The 17,008-nt window shown below is 44.6% G+C and overlaps 1 protein-coding gene across 3 annotated transcripts in view; it reads right to left on the bottom strand.

Annotated features, from left to right (window-relative positions):
• Window positions 1–17,008, bottom strand: part of RASGRF2 (Ras protein specific guanine nucleotide releasing factor 2) — a 266,197-nt gene that overhangs the window by 12,534 nt on the left and 236,655 nt on the right. For 2 of the 3 annotated variants that reach the window (XM_047729964.1, XM_047729965.1), the window contains exons 19-23: window positions 15,470–15,582; window positions 7,880–7,940; window positions 7,481–7,584; window positions 5,117–5,201; window positions 1,944–2,141 (exon numbers count right to left, since the gene is read on the bottom strand). In XM_047729964.1, the coding sequence (XP_047585920.1) occupies window positions 1,944–2,141; window positions 5,117–5,201; window positions 7,481–7,584; window positions 7,880–7,940; window positions 15,470–15,582 (561 nt within the window). Of the gene's footprint in view, window positions 1–1,943; window positions 2,142–3,133; window positions 3,276–5,116; window positions 5,202–7,480; window positions 7,585–7,879; window positions 7,941–15,469; window positions 15,583–17,008 lie in introns of those variants that run through there. The other variant, XM_047729966.1, reaches the window with a different exon arrangement.

Genomic DNA, 17,008 nt, shown 5'->3' with positions numbered 1-17,008 from the left:
AAATTGAAACAATAATGAGATATCAAAATGGCTAAAATAAAAAAACAGTGATAATACCAAATGCAGGCAAGAATTTGGAAAAACTGGGGGATCCATACTTTGCTGATACAAGTATAAAATGGTATAGCCACTCTGGAAAAGAATTCGACAGTTTCTTATAAAACTAAACACAATTACCATCTGATCCAGCATTTGCACGCTTGGGCATTTATCCCAGAGAAACGAAAACTCAGAATCACACAAAACCTATACGTGAATGTGCCTAACAGCTTTATTTGTAACAGCCCCAAACTGAAAACAACAACCCAGATGTTCTTCAAGGGGTGAATGGTTAAAATGTCCTATATTTCTATCATGAGGACTACTTAGCAATAAAAAGAAACAAAGTATTGATACATGAATGGATCTAGGGAATTTTTAAAAAGGCAATCTCAAAATGTCATCTACCATATGATTCCATTTATATAATGCCCTTGAAGTGACAAAATTTTATAGAGATTGAAAACAGATTTTTGGTCGCCAGAGTTAGGGAAGGGGCAGGGAGGAAGTGGCTATGGCTATGGAAGGTGGCAGGAGGGATCCCGGTCACAGCACTGTGTTGTATCTTGACTGCAGGGGTGATCAAAGTGCATAGCAGTAAACACATACAGGCCCAAATGAGCACATATGTAAAACAGATCGTCTGAATAAGGTTAGTGATGTTACCAATGTTAACTTTGTGGTTGGGATGTTTAGTTACACAAGAGGTTACTGTGGGGGGCACTAGGTATAGGGTGTAGGGGATTTCTACTATTTCTTCCAAACTATATGTGAACCTACATGATCCCAACATAAAAAGGTTTTTTTTGTTTTGTTTTGTTTTGTTTTAAATAGAACTTTAAAAAGCTGTGGCGAGGCCCAGGCTTTGATCACACATAAAAGAATTTGCCTCTGGCACCAGGAGGACATGGTGGAGTCTGGAAAATTCCCTCAACGCTGTTTGAGAGGGCCGGGTAGTTATCTGCTAAAGAAGAGTCAGCCTGCCCACAAGGGATCACCAAGGACAGGACAGCCTCTAGGAGAGGTAGGACATACCCAGTCTCAGAGAAGCTGGTGGGAGCCAGTGAGAGCTGTAGGGCAGGTGAGGTCAGCTAAGGCCCCCTATTCCTGGGCAGGCCAGGCAGACCACCCACACACACACACACACACACCACACGCAGGCAATTCACCGGAGCCTGGAGCCGGCAACCAAGTAGGAGAAGACCACCAGGAGACCAGTCAGTGCACACTGCCTCCCAGAAGCCCAAAGGAGCCCTCCCCAGCCCTCCCCAGCACCCAGGGAGGAGGCCAGGAAAAAGGGCAGCAGGGAGACTGTGATTTCATTTGAATCGTGAAAAAATCGAATGAAAACAATAGGCATGAACAAGCTGAGTCCCATTAAAAGGAAATTAAGAACACCTCCTTAAAAAAAAAAAAAAAAAAAGAATGCTTCCTGCATACCTTGTCTTTATGCCAAAAGTTTACTACATAAATGACCAAAACCAAAAACCAAAAACCAACAACAGTGAACGTTGAGTCCCTAGGGCATTTATACGTTTACTTTGGGGAGAAAGAATGCACCCACCAGGCACTGCTGTGTTCACTCGGAATTCACAGGCCTTCTCTAAATAATTTAGGAGACAACTTCTGATTGGCAACTGCACCGTTTGAGGTTGTCCCCAAATATGTTATAATGAATGTTTGGGGTTGTATTTGTTTTTCTAAATTAACCAATTAGAAGTGCACATGAGTGGAATCAATTAAGTGGTAAGAACACAGTAATTACCCACGTTGGCACCTTTCTTCGGTAACTGAGCTGCTTGATGTGGTTAATTATTTTTAATTCTTCATATTTCCCTCGGCTCTGGGCTCTGGTCTCCCGGCCTCTCCTCTCAGCAGAGGGTGGGGGACACGCCGGCGCTCACCTGCTTAGACACCTTGGCCCAGGTTTTCTTCAGCCTGTAGATGGCGCTTCTGTTTAAGGCTGAGGTGATCTCCAGCACGCCATTGTAGTTGTGCAGGCAGCGACAAATGTCCGCCACGGCCACCCACTTCTCTATCGCGTTGGCACGGGAGCTGACATCGGCATAATTCATTATCTGGGAGGCCACCAGGTTACTCATCTGAGACAACGCAAAAGCCAAGAGAGGCCAGCTAAGAGCCCAAGAAATGCATTCAGGCAAAGCACCATAGAAATGTCAGGAAAATGGGGTGGCAAGGGACATGGAGGTCAATGTCCACATTTAGATACCAACTTTCTGAAGAGACTAAAATGTGTAGTAATGATAATAGCAACAAGAAACCAATGGGAACCTGTTCATCCTCAGAGTGAACAGAGAGGGACTGTTGGGAATCCTTATGTTGGGGGAACAGGTCATTTTTTTTGTTTTTTAATGAATAATTTTGATGAGGGAGTTATTTCTAGTAACTATTGAGGAAATGGAAAAGAATGAGCTAACTCCGGAGGAATGGCAAACTTTGCTGACGATGGATTCACTCCTTGGGGCCTCTCCACATGAGGTCCTTCACCCCTGACGTGTGAACCAGGAAGGTCCAATTGCCACAGAAAAAGAAAACACACTGACCCCCAAGCAAATCAAACTCTAACCTGATCAGGTCTCAAGTCAGACACATTTAGGGAGAGGGGAAGAGAGAACATTTATTCCTTATCTCGCTGGATTTTCCCCACCAGAGTGAATAGGACCTATAGTTTCAAGGGTAAGTACGATTACGCTATTAGATGAAACCAAGAGAAAAAGAGGCAGCTGGCACCGCCCAACACTTAGCATACAGAAAGGGAAAGGACAGTTTAGGATGGATTACTAACAAAGGGAATGCAAGGTCTGTAATCTTATATCCATACACTGAATCTGGTGAGTGTACCGATGCTCTGACAATTCCATAGATCTCACAGTGTCTCAGAATTGTACATATTCATTAAAAAATTATTTTATACTGAGAACCTAGAATGGACTAGGCATTCTTTTAGGTTCTGAGAACAGGAAACACCAATAAATCAGCATCCCTGACCTCAAGCCACTGAGCCTTGTTAGGCAGAAACAGGAAGGGAGGCAGACACAAATAAATATCACATAATGAAAGGCAAAGCTAAGTCTTCATGGAGGGGTTTGAGGACATGGAGGTCGTGGGGGTTATCTGGCCTCATAGAGAGGAGGCTTCCAGAAAGAGGTCATCCCTGCCATGAGTCCTAAAGGATGAGGAGGAGCTAGCCACTGCTTTTCTTCAGAGGAGACCATCTGGAAAGGGACGGAGGTAGAAGGCACAGTGTAACAGGGGATCTGGCAGTTGTCTGAGGAGCACAGGGAAGCCACAAGAGAGACATGGAAGCCTGATAGGCAGGGCTCTTGTAGGCCACGTTGAGCCGCTGGGACTGTATCCTGAAGGTGAGAGGAAGCCGCTGACCGTATTTTGTCATGAAAATGATATAAACAGATTGGTCTTTCAGAAAAGTTTTTTTTTCTGTGACACTGTGTGAAGAATGGGTTTGGGGGCAAGGAGATGACCGTCGGGATAATGAGGTAGGAGCTCTCGGAGAAAAGGATGAAAGGTTAAATCAAGGTTGAATCAAGGCAGTAGGAAAGTAGGAGAAAATAGTCTGGGACATATGTAGATTTCAGGCTGATTCGTATATTGGGGAGTGAGGTGGGGTGGGTGACACAGAGTCAGAGATGCCCTCTAAATTCTGTGTTTGGGTGAGTGAGTGTGTGGTCTGGGCCACACACTCTGGGCCAAGGCTAAGAACATCGCGGAAGATGAAGAAGTAGGCGGGGCAGGTCTGGGAGGTACTAAGGATCAGGAGACCCATTTGCAATCTGTTGAAGGCACAGTGCAAGTAGCCATCCAAGCGGGGACATGAGGGTCTGGAACCTGGGAGGGAACTTCTCATTTGATTGTTCATTATATTCCAAGTGTATGTACGGCACAGAAAACAGAAGTCCACTTCCTAAGCAGGGCCTCTGCTTCTCAGAGAGGAGCCAGAGGGCTCCTGTGTCCTTCCCTTAGGCAGCAGTGGCATGGGTGCTCCTCGTGGAGTAACATCCACGGAGCACACGTGTAACCTGCAGGTACCCTGCACAAAGCACTGTCTTGGGAATCTACGTTGTTGTTGTTTTTGTTTTTGTTTTTTTTTAGATTTTTATTTATTTATTTGACAGAGAGAAATCACAAGTAGGCAGAGAGGCAGGCAGAGAGAGAGGAGGAAGCAGGCTCCCTGCTGAGCAGAAAGCCCGACGTGGGGCTCGAACCCAGGACCTGGGATCATGACCTGAGCGAAGGCAGCGGCTCAACCCACTGAGCCACCCAGGCGCCCCCGTTGTTGTTTTTTATTGTGAGGCTGAACGACTTATTAATTTACCTACAGGGAAACCTTGTAGTCTTTTTTAACATCATTATCCCTTTTATTGTTTTTCAGTAGAACCGGAAAGGGAGCCTTCCCTTTGCCTAGCTAAGCCTCAAGATACTCCCACATATGCGGTTCTGTCAAAGGATGAAGATCATTAGAACAGAACTGATTAGGAGTCGATGGGTATAAAAGCAGCTCCGTCTTACTGCTGGAGAAAAGCAGAGCAGGGAGATGGACCGACAGCTGGTCACCAGCACGCACGGCTGCAGTACCACTGTAATTACGCTTGAAGTGGTCCCTTCCAACCCTAGAATGCATATGCGCTGAGTGTTCAGTAATAATGAGGATGATTTGTACTAACCCAACCTTACTGTCACCAGCACCACCGGGGACCAGTGACACATGTGCTAGTACAACTAGTCAGTGTTTCACCACGACGTAATGATGATTGTAACAGCAATACCAGCAGCAATCTATGCATTATTGAGCATTTACCAGACTTGAGTTTCATCAGAAGTGAACCTTTCATGTCTGGAAGTTAACTAGAAATTATTACATCACTGTGAGCTCTTAGAGAAGATTGAAGATTTAAAAAAAAAAAAAACAACAAAAAACTTTCATCAGTTTTGTTTAAAAAGTGGGGGGCAGACTTGCTTTATTTTCGGGAAGGAGTCGTAAGACCTTGATACTCAGCTTCCTATAACATGCCCAAGTTTTATTTTTATGGTTACTCACATCATTGAAGTGCTGGCTGGTTTTCATAATGTAAGGTGTTCTTTCATTTTTATCCAGCTTCATCCACCCCTGCCCAAGAAATTCTCTGTAAGTTCAAAGCAGAACAGAAAACAAGTTAAGTTTTTAAAGTGGCAGCCATGATCCTGAACTATGAGTACGAATATTATATACATTAAATTTGACCATCTCAAATGAATTTTGGCTCATCTCCAGCATTTTACCACTCGATGCCAAAAAGAAAAAGATTTTTCAATTTCCACCTTTCTCTTATAAATGTTTGGAATTTTGTCCTTATTAGGATCAAGATAAAGTCTCCTCTGAAATTGGAACACAATGACCATCACAAGAAGAATAAAGGCATTAAGTACTAACTCAGGAACCAAGACTATTTTCCCTGGATCGGCTTAAAAAAATTTTAAGCCTTAGCAGAAGGGCTGAAAAATCCATCACTACCAAAAATATTTATTACGAACAACATGTGTTCCTCCACTTTGCTCTGATATTCTCCAGGACGATGTCAAATCCTCGAGCAGGGATTTCCCTCTGCTCGGCCAAGAGCCCAGAACAGGACACACGGTGAAGGCCGCATAAACACTTGTTACCACTTCATACGGGGAAGGCAGTTCCAGTGGTAGGAGCTCAGCCTGCTGGAAGGTCTGTCTTCTGAGTAAGATCCCTGCCCCTTCCCTTGGCTCCCAAGCAGCCCACCAGATCACAACAAGCAACGGACAGGCAAGCTGGGGCATACGGCAAGTGTTTTGTATTGGCTTCACAAAAGAGAACCTGAAGTGACATTACTCTGACACAGTCTTAATCCAGAAATGTGGAGTGAGTTCCTGCAAAAGGTTTTTTTGTTCCTCCAAGTTCCCGCAGGGCTGTTGGATGTAAAGGTATGGCAGTTCCACAGATGAAAATAATGGGTAGATGTCTAAGCCAGCAGGGAGGGGAGGAGAGGAAGAGAGAGTCCCAGGAAGAGACTGACCATGGGGGTTTGGCCTTTGCTCTTTCTCCTCCTCCACAGAGCTCAGTCAGGTTCATCTCCCCCTCCCCGAATCCCCACAGACTAGAGGCGCGTCAGGAGGTGGGGAGAGGCACTGTGGTTTCTTTTTCTCTTAGAGGGAGAGAGAGAGAGAGAGAGACAGAGAGAGAAAGTTGGGGAAGGGCAGAGGGAGAAAGAGAGAGAATCTCAAGGAGGATCCATGCCCAGGGCTGAGCCCAGAGGGTCAATCTCATGACCCTGACATCATGATTTGAGCCAAAATCAAGAGTTGGACGCTTAGCTGACGGAGCCCCTCCCAAGTGCCCCATGGCACTTGTGGTTTCTAACTCAAGACTTCAAGTAGTCACTGGGTCCTTTTGGACAGCCAATAGTCCACATTTCATTCCCCCCAACCTCATTCATCAACGGAGATGGGGAGGGTGAGAAGATACACCATCTACAGAACACCCTGCAGGGCGTCTTCTGGCCTGGGCCCTTATGCCTCTCTGACCTCCCACCGCCGCGCCTGACCCCCCAGCATCATCATGGCCTCTTCCCTACCTGCGACACGGGTCACATGTGTATCTCTTGCCCAGCCCCTCCTTTATCCTTCATTTAGCTATTTCAAGGACGTGGGCCAACAGTAGCCATTTGTCCAAAGACCTTGCTTGTGGAGCTCCTGATTTTGCAGTGGGAAGGGACTACAGGCCCCCTCGTGTTCTACGTGAGAAGGCCGAAGCGGTGACATGGCCACTTATCATGGGGCAGCTGATGCCCCAGGGCTCTGCTCTACACGCACTCAGGGAGCACTCCACAGCGGGAATCTAGCCACACTGTGTCGCAGAGTCTCATAGGTCAGCAATACCTGTTGACTCGTGGGAGCGGGTGAGGAGTTGTAGCCGAATTCCCAGATTTTACCCATCATCAGTGCTTCTCAAAGTATAGTCAGATCACACAGTAGCGTCTGGGATTCTCATGGAAAATGCCATTTTCCTCAAACCTACTAGAACCCAAATCTCTGAAGGGGATATCTAGGAATGTATATGTATATGTTTAACAAGCTTCCCAAAGGACTATGGGCACCACGCAGTTCGAGAACTATGGTTGCAGCCATAGTGACGTTCTTATAATCAAGGGGGTGAGAATACAAAGAAATTCCCATTCCATGGAAACTGCTGCACAGAGAGAAACATCCTGACAGTCCCCGGTGTCTCCAAAGCCATATTTCTAACATAAACTGGGACCACAGGGCATTGGAGTTGGACCAAACCACCCTAAGATTAAGACTCACACCTCTGTGCACACACATCTGCCTGAGGAGTAATGGCAGCTCTAAGCCCCCGGGGCCTGCCTGAGGGGCCAGCAGTGGGGAGGGCCGCACTCACTCGTAGGGAATGCTTCTGAAGACGATGTGGTCCAGGAGGGTGATCTGCTCAGCCAGCTCCATGGCTGACAAGGTCTCAAAGCACTCAGCCTTCGGACAGTCTGTCTGCAAGAGAGGAAGGTGGGGATGACACACGCGGAGACCCCGTGCCCGCCGCTGCCCAAGGACAACGTCCCTCAGGGATTCTAGCCTCGAAGACAATGGCAGAAGGCTCGGAAATACCAGCCAGCATTCACAGCAGGGACCAACTGCTGACCCCCAGGCGAATCTAGGTCGTCTCACCGTGCTTCACAGAGAACGGCGCTGGAGCCCCCAGTACTCAGTCATGGCCGTAACAGTGCTCACCTTTGAGAGGGAGTCTGCACACAGTTGTGCTGGATGAGACCACGACTGGACTTACCAGTTGAATTATATCCTCTAATTTTAGGTGGATGTCATCTTGATCATCTTGGGAAAGGGCCCTAAAATAAATAAATAAATAAATAAATAAATAAATAAATAAATAAATAAAAATATCCTCCATGAAAAGAAAACAGGCATGCCAGGAATGAAATGACCATGAGCAGTTCGGTTTTCCCTGGCTGGCAAGCTGGAGGGCTTGGGGTCCACAAGGCTGTGCCGCCAGCTGGAGGCTCCAGAGACATGAGCTGGAGACGGGAGGTCAAAGAAAGAGAAAAACGCATGTGTTAAAGACACAGGAGGATCGCTGAGAGGGCTGGCTTAGCCCAGGGAGCCAACTTGTTACATACAAGGTGGTAAATAAGACACCCACCATCAAAGCCACCCCATCCCCATGCACCTGTGCACCAGAAATTCAGGAGAGTTCCTGGGGGACAAGAATTTGAACCACACAAGGCAGCAGCCAGCAGGTAAACTCTTTTCCCTTGATTCCCAGATGGCCTTTCCTGAGACACATTTGGTGCTGTAACCCCACACACATAGCTACTCAGCTCACAATATATTTTTTTTTCTAGTGATGAATGACTGCATAAATACCTAAGTTAATTAATCCTGAAGTGGGTGCTGGTTTCAGAGTGGGAGTGATATTTCATGTCCAACAGAAGTTCAGAGTCCAGGAGAATGATACTGATTGTATAACTTGCCATCTGGGCCAAGCATTTTAAGTTCGCCAAAACGAAGGCATGAGCATATATTAGAAGTAATAAAATGTTTCAACACTCCCAAGCCATGTAGCCTATCTCCTAGAGGGGGGTAGTTTTCAAAGAAATAATGACGTGATGTTCACAGTTCTCTGAACTGATGAAAATAAAACTCAAAAATACGAAATCGACAGAGATGGGTGACTGTACACTCCCCACATGCTGGCCATGTGTGAGCCATCGGACATACACTCTCTCGTAGCGTAAAAAGTCCCTTCCAAGTAAGCACTCTGATCTCCATTTCACAGATGAGGAAACCAAAGTTCAGACGAACTAACTTTCCCGGGGTTCGGTGAGTGAGCTGTCCTGTTGCTCTCGCCTGTCTTAGGCAGTCATGTGAAGGCACCTCTTCAAGGATCCAGCACAGAACACATCCAAAAAAGCCCAGTCTCCTTCCTCTCTCTTCCTCTCTTACAAAAGCTCTTGGCTGTTCACCAGGGAGAAGATTCCTTCTAGAGTAAAGGAGTGGCTGTCCTCTTGTCAGCAATGAGCCGTATCATTTGTCAGCGGAAAGAAATACTCATCATATGAGAAAAGGCAGATGAAGGTGAGGAAAAAAATAAGCAAATGCAAGTCTTTCTCCAAAGACTGTTAAATCACACTTAAGGATTCCACATAGGGGATAAAAGCAACTCTTTCCCAAAGTTTATGTCATTCTTTCCAGGGTAGTCTAGGTTCCTGGAGAGAGTTCAGTAGCCACATAACTATCTGTACCGATGGAAAAGATCTTTCTTTTTTCTTTCTTTTATGAGGTTGGGCAATCGTTTTTCCTTGGAAAGAAGTGGTCAGGATGTTGGTTAGCTTCTATCAAATGTTCCTTTCATCAGTGATCTCACACTAATGTTCCAAGATGCATCCTGGTCCTGTTCAATTATCTAATGTCTTCTCTTTTCCCAAATGCCTATTGATGCTTCTTGGGACTTTGTGAGGTTTGTGGGTAACCTTTTCATGACCTAAACCCACTCCAGCTGCCCACCCGTGAAGTCAGTCATAGCTTGTTTTTGTTTTTTGGTTTTTTTTTTTTTTTTTTTTCATTTTATGGCATGTTAGTTGTCTACCAAGATCTATATCTACATAGATTCAGAAACCAGCTAGTCAGACAACATTGGAGAGGAAGTGGTATTTTAGAAATAGAAAAGTCTTGAGCAGAGGTATTTTTTTTTTTTAAAGATTTATTTATTTATTTAACAGAGAAAGACAGTGAAGGAGGGAACACACAAGTGGGGGAGTAGGAGAGGGAGAAGCAGGCTTCCTGCCGAGCAGGGAGCCTGAGGCGGGGCTCGATCCCGGGATGCTGGGATCATGACCAGAGCCAAAGGCAGACTTAACACTGAGCCATCCAGGCACCCCTTGAGCAGAAGTTTTTAGTCACAAACAAGACAAAAAACTATGTATGCCCTTTAAGCTTCTTCATTATAAAGTAACCCCTGTGAGACAGAAATGGTTTATTACTGGGAGCTTTCTGTTTCCTGTGTAAATGTAATGTATGTTTAAATACATTTCGTGTTTACATCTCGGTATTATACAGCTTGACTGCAATACCTCTCTAATGTCAGGGCTCCATTTGACTACAGTGTGATATGTCTTTATCTCTCGCAGCCACAACTTGTATTCACTGGGAGGTATGTTCATAAATTTTCCCTTAGAGGGAAGGTCTCTCTACCTCTGGCCCAGCTCCAATAGAGGATGAACGTGTTTCTAGTCTTCAGACTGTCTTCGTGCATTGATGGACAAGCCAAGACACTGGGCTCCTTTCACATCTCCCAGTCAGCGTGATCAGTTAAAAATATGTGCATTTATAATGAAATGCCAAATAAAACATTTAAAAGGAAATAGGATTATTCACGTTCTGCAACTGGAAAAGTCCTCTTCCAACAGTGGAAATCAGATAGGCTTAAAAACAGAGCCAGGAGCAACTGGCCTCTGTCCCCAGACTGGTCCACACTCTCTGGGCGGACTGCATGCTGCTGAGACTGGCAGGCTTACGCCCATGGCATGACCTGCCTCCCTCTCTGCTCCTCCTCACTTTGTGACTGATTTAATTGCTTTGTAGCGTCACCTGCTGGGACCTGCCAGACCACCCCTTCCTTCCTTTGCTTTCTTGGGCATGGCTTTCCTTCCTTCCAGGCTTACTTGATTGAGCCCATTGCTACCTATGCTCTGGCATATTTTTTTAAAAAGTCAGATGTCCACAAATGCATGGAAACCTTGAGTACTAAAGTTTCCCTGTTTTGGTTGGAAATAATTCCCTGTTTGTTTCCAAATTAAGAAATAAAGTAACAGGGCACCTGGGTGGCTCAGCAGGTTAAGCCTCCGCCTTCAGCTCAGGTCATGATCTCAGGGTCCGGGGATCGAGCCCCGCATCCGGCTCTCTGCTCAACAGGGAGCCTGCTTCCCTCTCTCTCTGCCTGCCTCTCTGCCTACTTGTGATCTCCCTTTCTGTCAAATAAATAAATAAAATCTTAAAAAAAAAAAAAAGAAAGTAACAGAAACATCTTTATAATTTTCCACATAATTATTATTTTATATAATTGTCATATAATTATTGTAATTTTCATATAATTATTAAATAATCCTTCTGATTATTTATTATACTCCATGATGGTATTTTTTTCACAAAGAATTTCATGAATGAATCATGGCATTCCATCGGTGATGGTTATATTGAGGTCCTACCTCCTACTCTACTTTCTAATCATTCTGACATGATTTTAAAAATATAAATATGGGGGCGCCTGGGTGGCTCAGTGGGTTAAGCTGCTGCCTTCGGCTCAGGTCATGATCCCAGGTCCTGGGTTCAAGCCCCACATTGGCTTTCTGCTCAGCAGGGAGCCTGCTTCCTCCTCTCTCTCTGCCTGCCTCTCTGCCTACTTGTGATTTCTCTCTGTCAAATAAATAAATAAAATCTTTAAAAAATATATAAATATGTAAATGTCATACATATAAACACAATTATCTGTATGATAAGTTATCAAAAACCCTGAAAAATTAATGTACCATTATTCCTCTTATAAGCACAATCATGTGCTGGGGCAGGGACCCTTAAGCTTAGTGCTGGTGGAATGAATTACTTGGCAGAGGGACTTCAATCAAAGATCAGTAGTTTTCTTGCACCGGGATTTTTTCCTTTCTCTCTCTCTCTCTTTTTTTTTTTTTTTTTTTTGCACAAATCTATTCACTCACTTGTTGGGTAGATAAGTTAGTGTCTCCAAGACCCGGCTGACCCAACTAAGACTCAGGGTCTGGCTGTTTGCTCAGCTAATGGGCTGGTGACCCACTGATATCTGTCTGTTTTAGTTGATAGGCTCAGGGCTAAACAAAGACTTGTTTGTTTTGGCCTCATGGGAAGAAAGAAGGTCAGAGGTAGGAGAATGGATGGTGTGATATATATTCTCTGCTTGGCTCTGTGGGTGAATTTTGAATGGTTATGGTGAAAGATGTAGAACCAGGAGCCAAAGGATCTATTTTCACCAGAGACCTAAACTCTTGGCTGGGTGACGCCGCTCAGGGGGGCATGTGGCTTAGGGATGGGTTGGGTGGCATCTGGGTCAGCTTTTTGATAGGGAAATTGTGGCTTTAAAGCCCTGTCAGGCGGCATTCTTGTCAGAAACAATGGTGACTCTGATAAGGTCTCTCCCTCAAGTGGTGTCTGGGGCAGGGAACTTGAATAAAGATGCTGAGGCCGAAAAATCACTGGGTTTGTTCCTGAGCACACATTTCTTGGGACTTTCGGAATACTTTGGGAAGATTTTGCAAGGGACCAGAAGTGTGGGTGGGCAGCTGGGGCATCCCATCAGTAGAACTGCTTTTTTGTTTTGCTTTTTACTTCCTTTATTCTTTTACAAAATAGCAAGTGGTTTAGGACAATAGTTTCTTTTGTAACAACTATACTGAAATATAATTCCCATGTCAAATAATTCATCCACTTGAAGTGTACATCTGAATGATTTTTTTATTGCATTCATGTCTTTATGCAATATTAAATTGACTTTTAATGTTATAATCTCTTTGGTGTAGACAAGTGATGAAATCTAAGGAAAGCGGAGTTTGACTAAGACCTAGCTTGGTTTTGCTTGCTCTGTATTGCCTTGATGGAAGAAAGTATTTTTCCCAAGAGCTGCTGTCAAAGCTAACAGTAATAATAACAGTAATAATAAATGTAGCAGTAAAACAACTGCTACTTATGTTTCAGGCGTGTTAACCTCTTTGTACAGATTATATCATGTGATCGTCACAACTCAATAGTAGGAACTACTAGTCTCATTTTATACATAAGGGAACTGAGGTTTAGACTAGTTAAGAAACTTGACAGCTGGGCGCCTGGGTGGCTCAGTGGGTTAAGCCGCTGCCTTCGGCTCAGTTCATGATCTCAGGGTCCTGGGATCGGGGCCCGCATCGGGCTCTCTGCTCAGCGGGGAGCCTGCTTCCCTCTCTCTCTCTCTCTCTGCCTGCCTCTCTGTCTACTTGTGATCTCTCTCTCTGTCAAATAAATAAATAAATAAAATCTTAAAAAAAAAGAAAAAAGAAAAAAAGAGACTTGACAGCTATAAGGAGCTGAACCAAGATTTTATCTGTGAATCCTACAAAACTTAGAATCAAACTCAGCTCCATGTCATTCTCCCAACTGTACCATCTACTAAAATTTCTATTTCTTATTGATCCCACACCTTTAATTCTCAGGTCATCTATTCAACAAAAAGAGCACAGCTTAAGCCTGATAAACAGTAAGGCCTGTAATGGTAAATAGGATTCATCTTAAGGGCCAACTCCAATCAATGACGTGCCAATTAACGGAGTTCTGAGCTCACCCACCGGTACAGGCAGAAAACCCTCAGGATTGATTGGTAATGTCTGGCATGGATGTTGTGAGGGGATGGGCAGCATGTTTGTCAATCCTGAGAGTCTTTCCCAGTCTGAACACCCTCACTTCCCAGAAGCTGCCCAGTCAAATGTCCCTGGGGGCATAAACTTCTAGAAAATTGTTTCAAAATATCAGTGTTTGAAATAAAAACAGCATAATAAAATGTTTATATAAAGAAGAGAGGAATAGTAATCATTCACAGATACCACTTATCCACTGAAACCAGGCTTTATCTGGAAATGTATTTACAATTTTAAAATCTGAAAATAAACACAGTAACAGAGGCCCTAAGCTTATTTAGGTGTTTTCACAGGATGGAAAAAGGTGAAGAGGGCTCTTAATAGATTCTTAGAGTTGCCCTAATAAAACACCACAAACTAGATGGCTTAAAACGACAGAAATTTATTGACTTAGAGTTCTGGAGGCTAGAAGTCCAAGATCAAGGTGTCGGCGGGGCCATGTTTCCTCTGAAGCCTTTAGAGGAATCCTCCCTTGTTTAACTTCTAGTGGTTTGTGAACAAATGGCATTCCTCAACCTACAGCTGTCTCACTCCAGTCTCTGCTCCATCTCCCTGTGACCATTTTCAGTGTCTCTCTCTTCCCATGGCCATCTTTCATGTCTCCCTCTCTTCCCATGGCCATCTTCCATGTCTCTCTCTCTTCCCATGGCTATTTTCCTTGTCTCTCTCTCTTCCCATGGCCATCTTCTCATAAGGACACCAGTTATAGTGGATTAGGGGACCATGCTACTCCAGTATGACCTCATCTTAATTAATTACAACTGTAATGGCCCTATTCCCAAATAAAATCACACTGTGAGGTACTCAAGGTTTGAAGGTCAACACACCATTTTGGGGCAGACACACTGCACCAGCAAGAGCCCCTAAACCAAAGAAGGGTCTGGTGATGGGATCTTGAACTGATGGAACTAAGAAAGACTTAGGAGCCAATTGCTAAAATATTGCAGGCCAAAATACTGGCATCGCTGCCTTGGAGAGTGGCTTCTGAAAACATGGTAGACTGAACTAAGATGGATTCCCTCTATACACTGAATTCTGGATAACAAAGAAACAATATAGACAAGGTCAGAAGAAAGAAAGGACTCTTTCCAGAGATTGTAAATGGAACTAGAAGCCAAAATGGTAAAGAGCCACCAGGTCTAGCAGATAGATGCTGGGCTTCCCATCCCCGAGTAGGACTAACCATATGGCCAGGAGCCAGGGGGAGAGCAGTAACTGAAATGTCTGCACAAAGCCACTGATGGCCATCCTCCTCCTGTAGAGCAGACGTGAGATACCTCCACCCATCAGTTCAAGAAGCTACAGGAAAGCTTGTTATCTGTTTGGATGCTGGGTGTAATGCCAACCACAAACCGTCTCTTGTGGGAAACCCAAAGTTCAAGCTTTTATCGCACCTACCAGCTTTTATACAACCTACATGATGCAGGAATCCCAACCTGAGAAGTCATCAGTAAAACTGGTCCAGGACCAGTGAAACAAGCCGGAGAAAACATATTAACTACCACCTGGCACCACATCCACAAACCAGGGGCATGGGACTCTCACAGAAATGCTACCACCCTGCTCATAAACGCGGGCTTATGACCAACAACCAGAAGCGATGGCAGGAAAGCTGCTTCTCTCTGCAGTGCTTGCTGGGGTCACAGGGGAGGATCCTCAAGGCATCCTCCTTTTCACTTTTGGTTCGTCAGGAAGCCACTGTCGGACCACGGACAGGAGCAGCTGCATTCCCGCACTCCACACAAGTTATGTGGTCCCCTAGGAGAGGTCGTCCTGAGGCCACAGACACCAACCTGCCCCAGAAACGAGAAGCAGATACATCACACTCTGCGGTGACAGCAGACTCCTGGCAGCCCCCAGAAGTCTTCCTGGTCTGACAGGATTTTATTTTCTAGAACATCGCAGAAATCAACCCACGTCATTAGGAGGTGCCTGCAACCGCGTTTTACCTCAGGATATTTGCTGTGGCTTTCCTTTCCTGGGGAAGAAGGTCTGGGTCTCGCAAAACTTCTTCTAGCAAATTGAGGACATTCATCTTTAGTTCGTTGTTGAGTTCAAAATCCTATAAAGTAAAATGCAGCTTGTAAAATTTTAGTTGTGAAGGTTTTAGCTCTATGACATGACACCATTTCTCTTGATAAATTCTCTAGAAGCTATGTATAGAAATTAACATGTATGGACCCTAGGACTGCTCTCCCCATCAGAGATCCTGAGTTCATTGGTTTGGGATGGGGTCCTATTGTCAGTATTTCTGACAGGCTCCCCAGGGGGTGGGAATTTCTCAAAGATACAGGCTTCCCTTAGCCTGAACCACCAGGCCTCCTCCCACGTTTACTTCTATTTATCTTGCACATCTAGGAGGTGATAAACTTTCCCCCAGGAGCTTCTTAATTCAATCCTATGGGATAAAAGGGCTTTGCTCTGATGCTCCCAAGGGTCCCTTACTGTAACCTGCTGTATTGTAAAGGCTGAAATAAGGGTCTGGTTTCCCACTGGACCATGTGTCAGGTCAGTAACTGGGGCATAGCAATAGCTAAAAAAAAAAAAAAAAAAAAAAAAGATCTGTTGCAAGAATAAAATCTGTCATTTGGGCAGTGACTTAGGAACCTCTGTACAGGGGCGCCTGGGTGGCTCAGTGAGTTAAGCCTCTGCCTTCGGCTCAGGTCATGATCTCGGGGTCCTGGGATCGAGTCCCGCATCGGGCTCTCTGCTCAGCAGAGAACCTGCTTTCTCCTCTCTCTCTCTCTCTGCCTGCCTCTCTGCCTACTTGTGATCTCTGTCTGTGCAATAAATAAATAAAATGTTAAAAAAAAAACAAAAACAAAAACAAACAAACAAAAAAACCTCCGTACAGACAGGTGAACAGTAAAGAATAAATGACATTCACAGACTGATGAGGGCTGCATTAAACAAGCCAAGGAGTGAGACTGAAGGGGCGCCCACTGGGCAAAGCTGGGTATCAAAATGAATCATAAGAGTGGTAAGTAATAACCCAACTAAATTAAAACAACCTGTAAATCCCTAGTGGTGCTCCCAAAGACATAAATAGGTACATACAGAAAGAGGGTAGAAGAGAATTCTTTATAGTAGAATTCCAACTAATAAATGCAAAGAAACAAAAGAGAAAAAAAAAAATCACCATTTTGCCCTAAGCAGTAATAACTGATCAGGCAACTGACTAGATGCTGAAATTTATTGGGAGACAGAATTAACAGTGTCAGAGTACCCTTCGGCCCCTGCCAGAAACGATTTGTTAATTACAAAGAGAGACTCCAGCAGAGATCACCTTAACAAAGTGATCAGTTACCATCACCCATCGCGGAACAAGCCCACATCAGGTACCTACTAATGTGATGCTCTGTGAAAATCATCATTTATTTTTTTCCTTCAAAATGCATAATCTCACATTTGCATTGTGAGGAAGCATTGTGCTCTTCAAAAATGTTAATGCGTTGAAAGACAAAGAAAAACAGGAACTGTTCCATTTT

The sequence above is a fragment of the Lutra lutra genome, chromosome 5 (genome assembly GCF_902655055.1).
Source record: "Lutra lutra chromosome 5, mLutLut1.2, whole genome shotgun sequence".
NCBI lineage: Eukaryota > Metazoa > Chordata > Mammalia > Carnivora > Mustelidae > Lutra > Lutra lutra.
The sequence above is the reverse complement of the archived record's forward strand: the minus strand, read 5'-3'. Positions and strand labels throughout refer to the sequence as shown.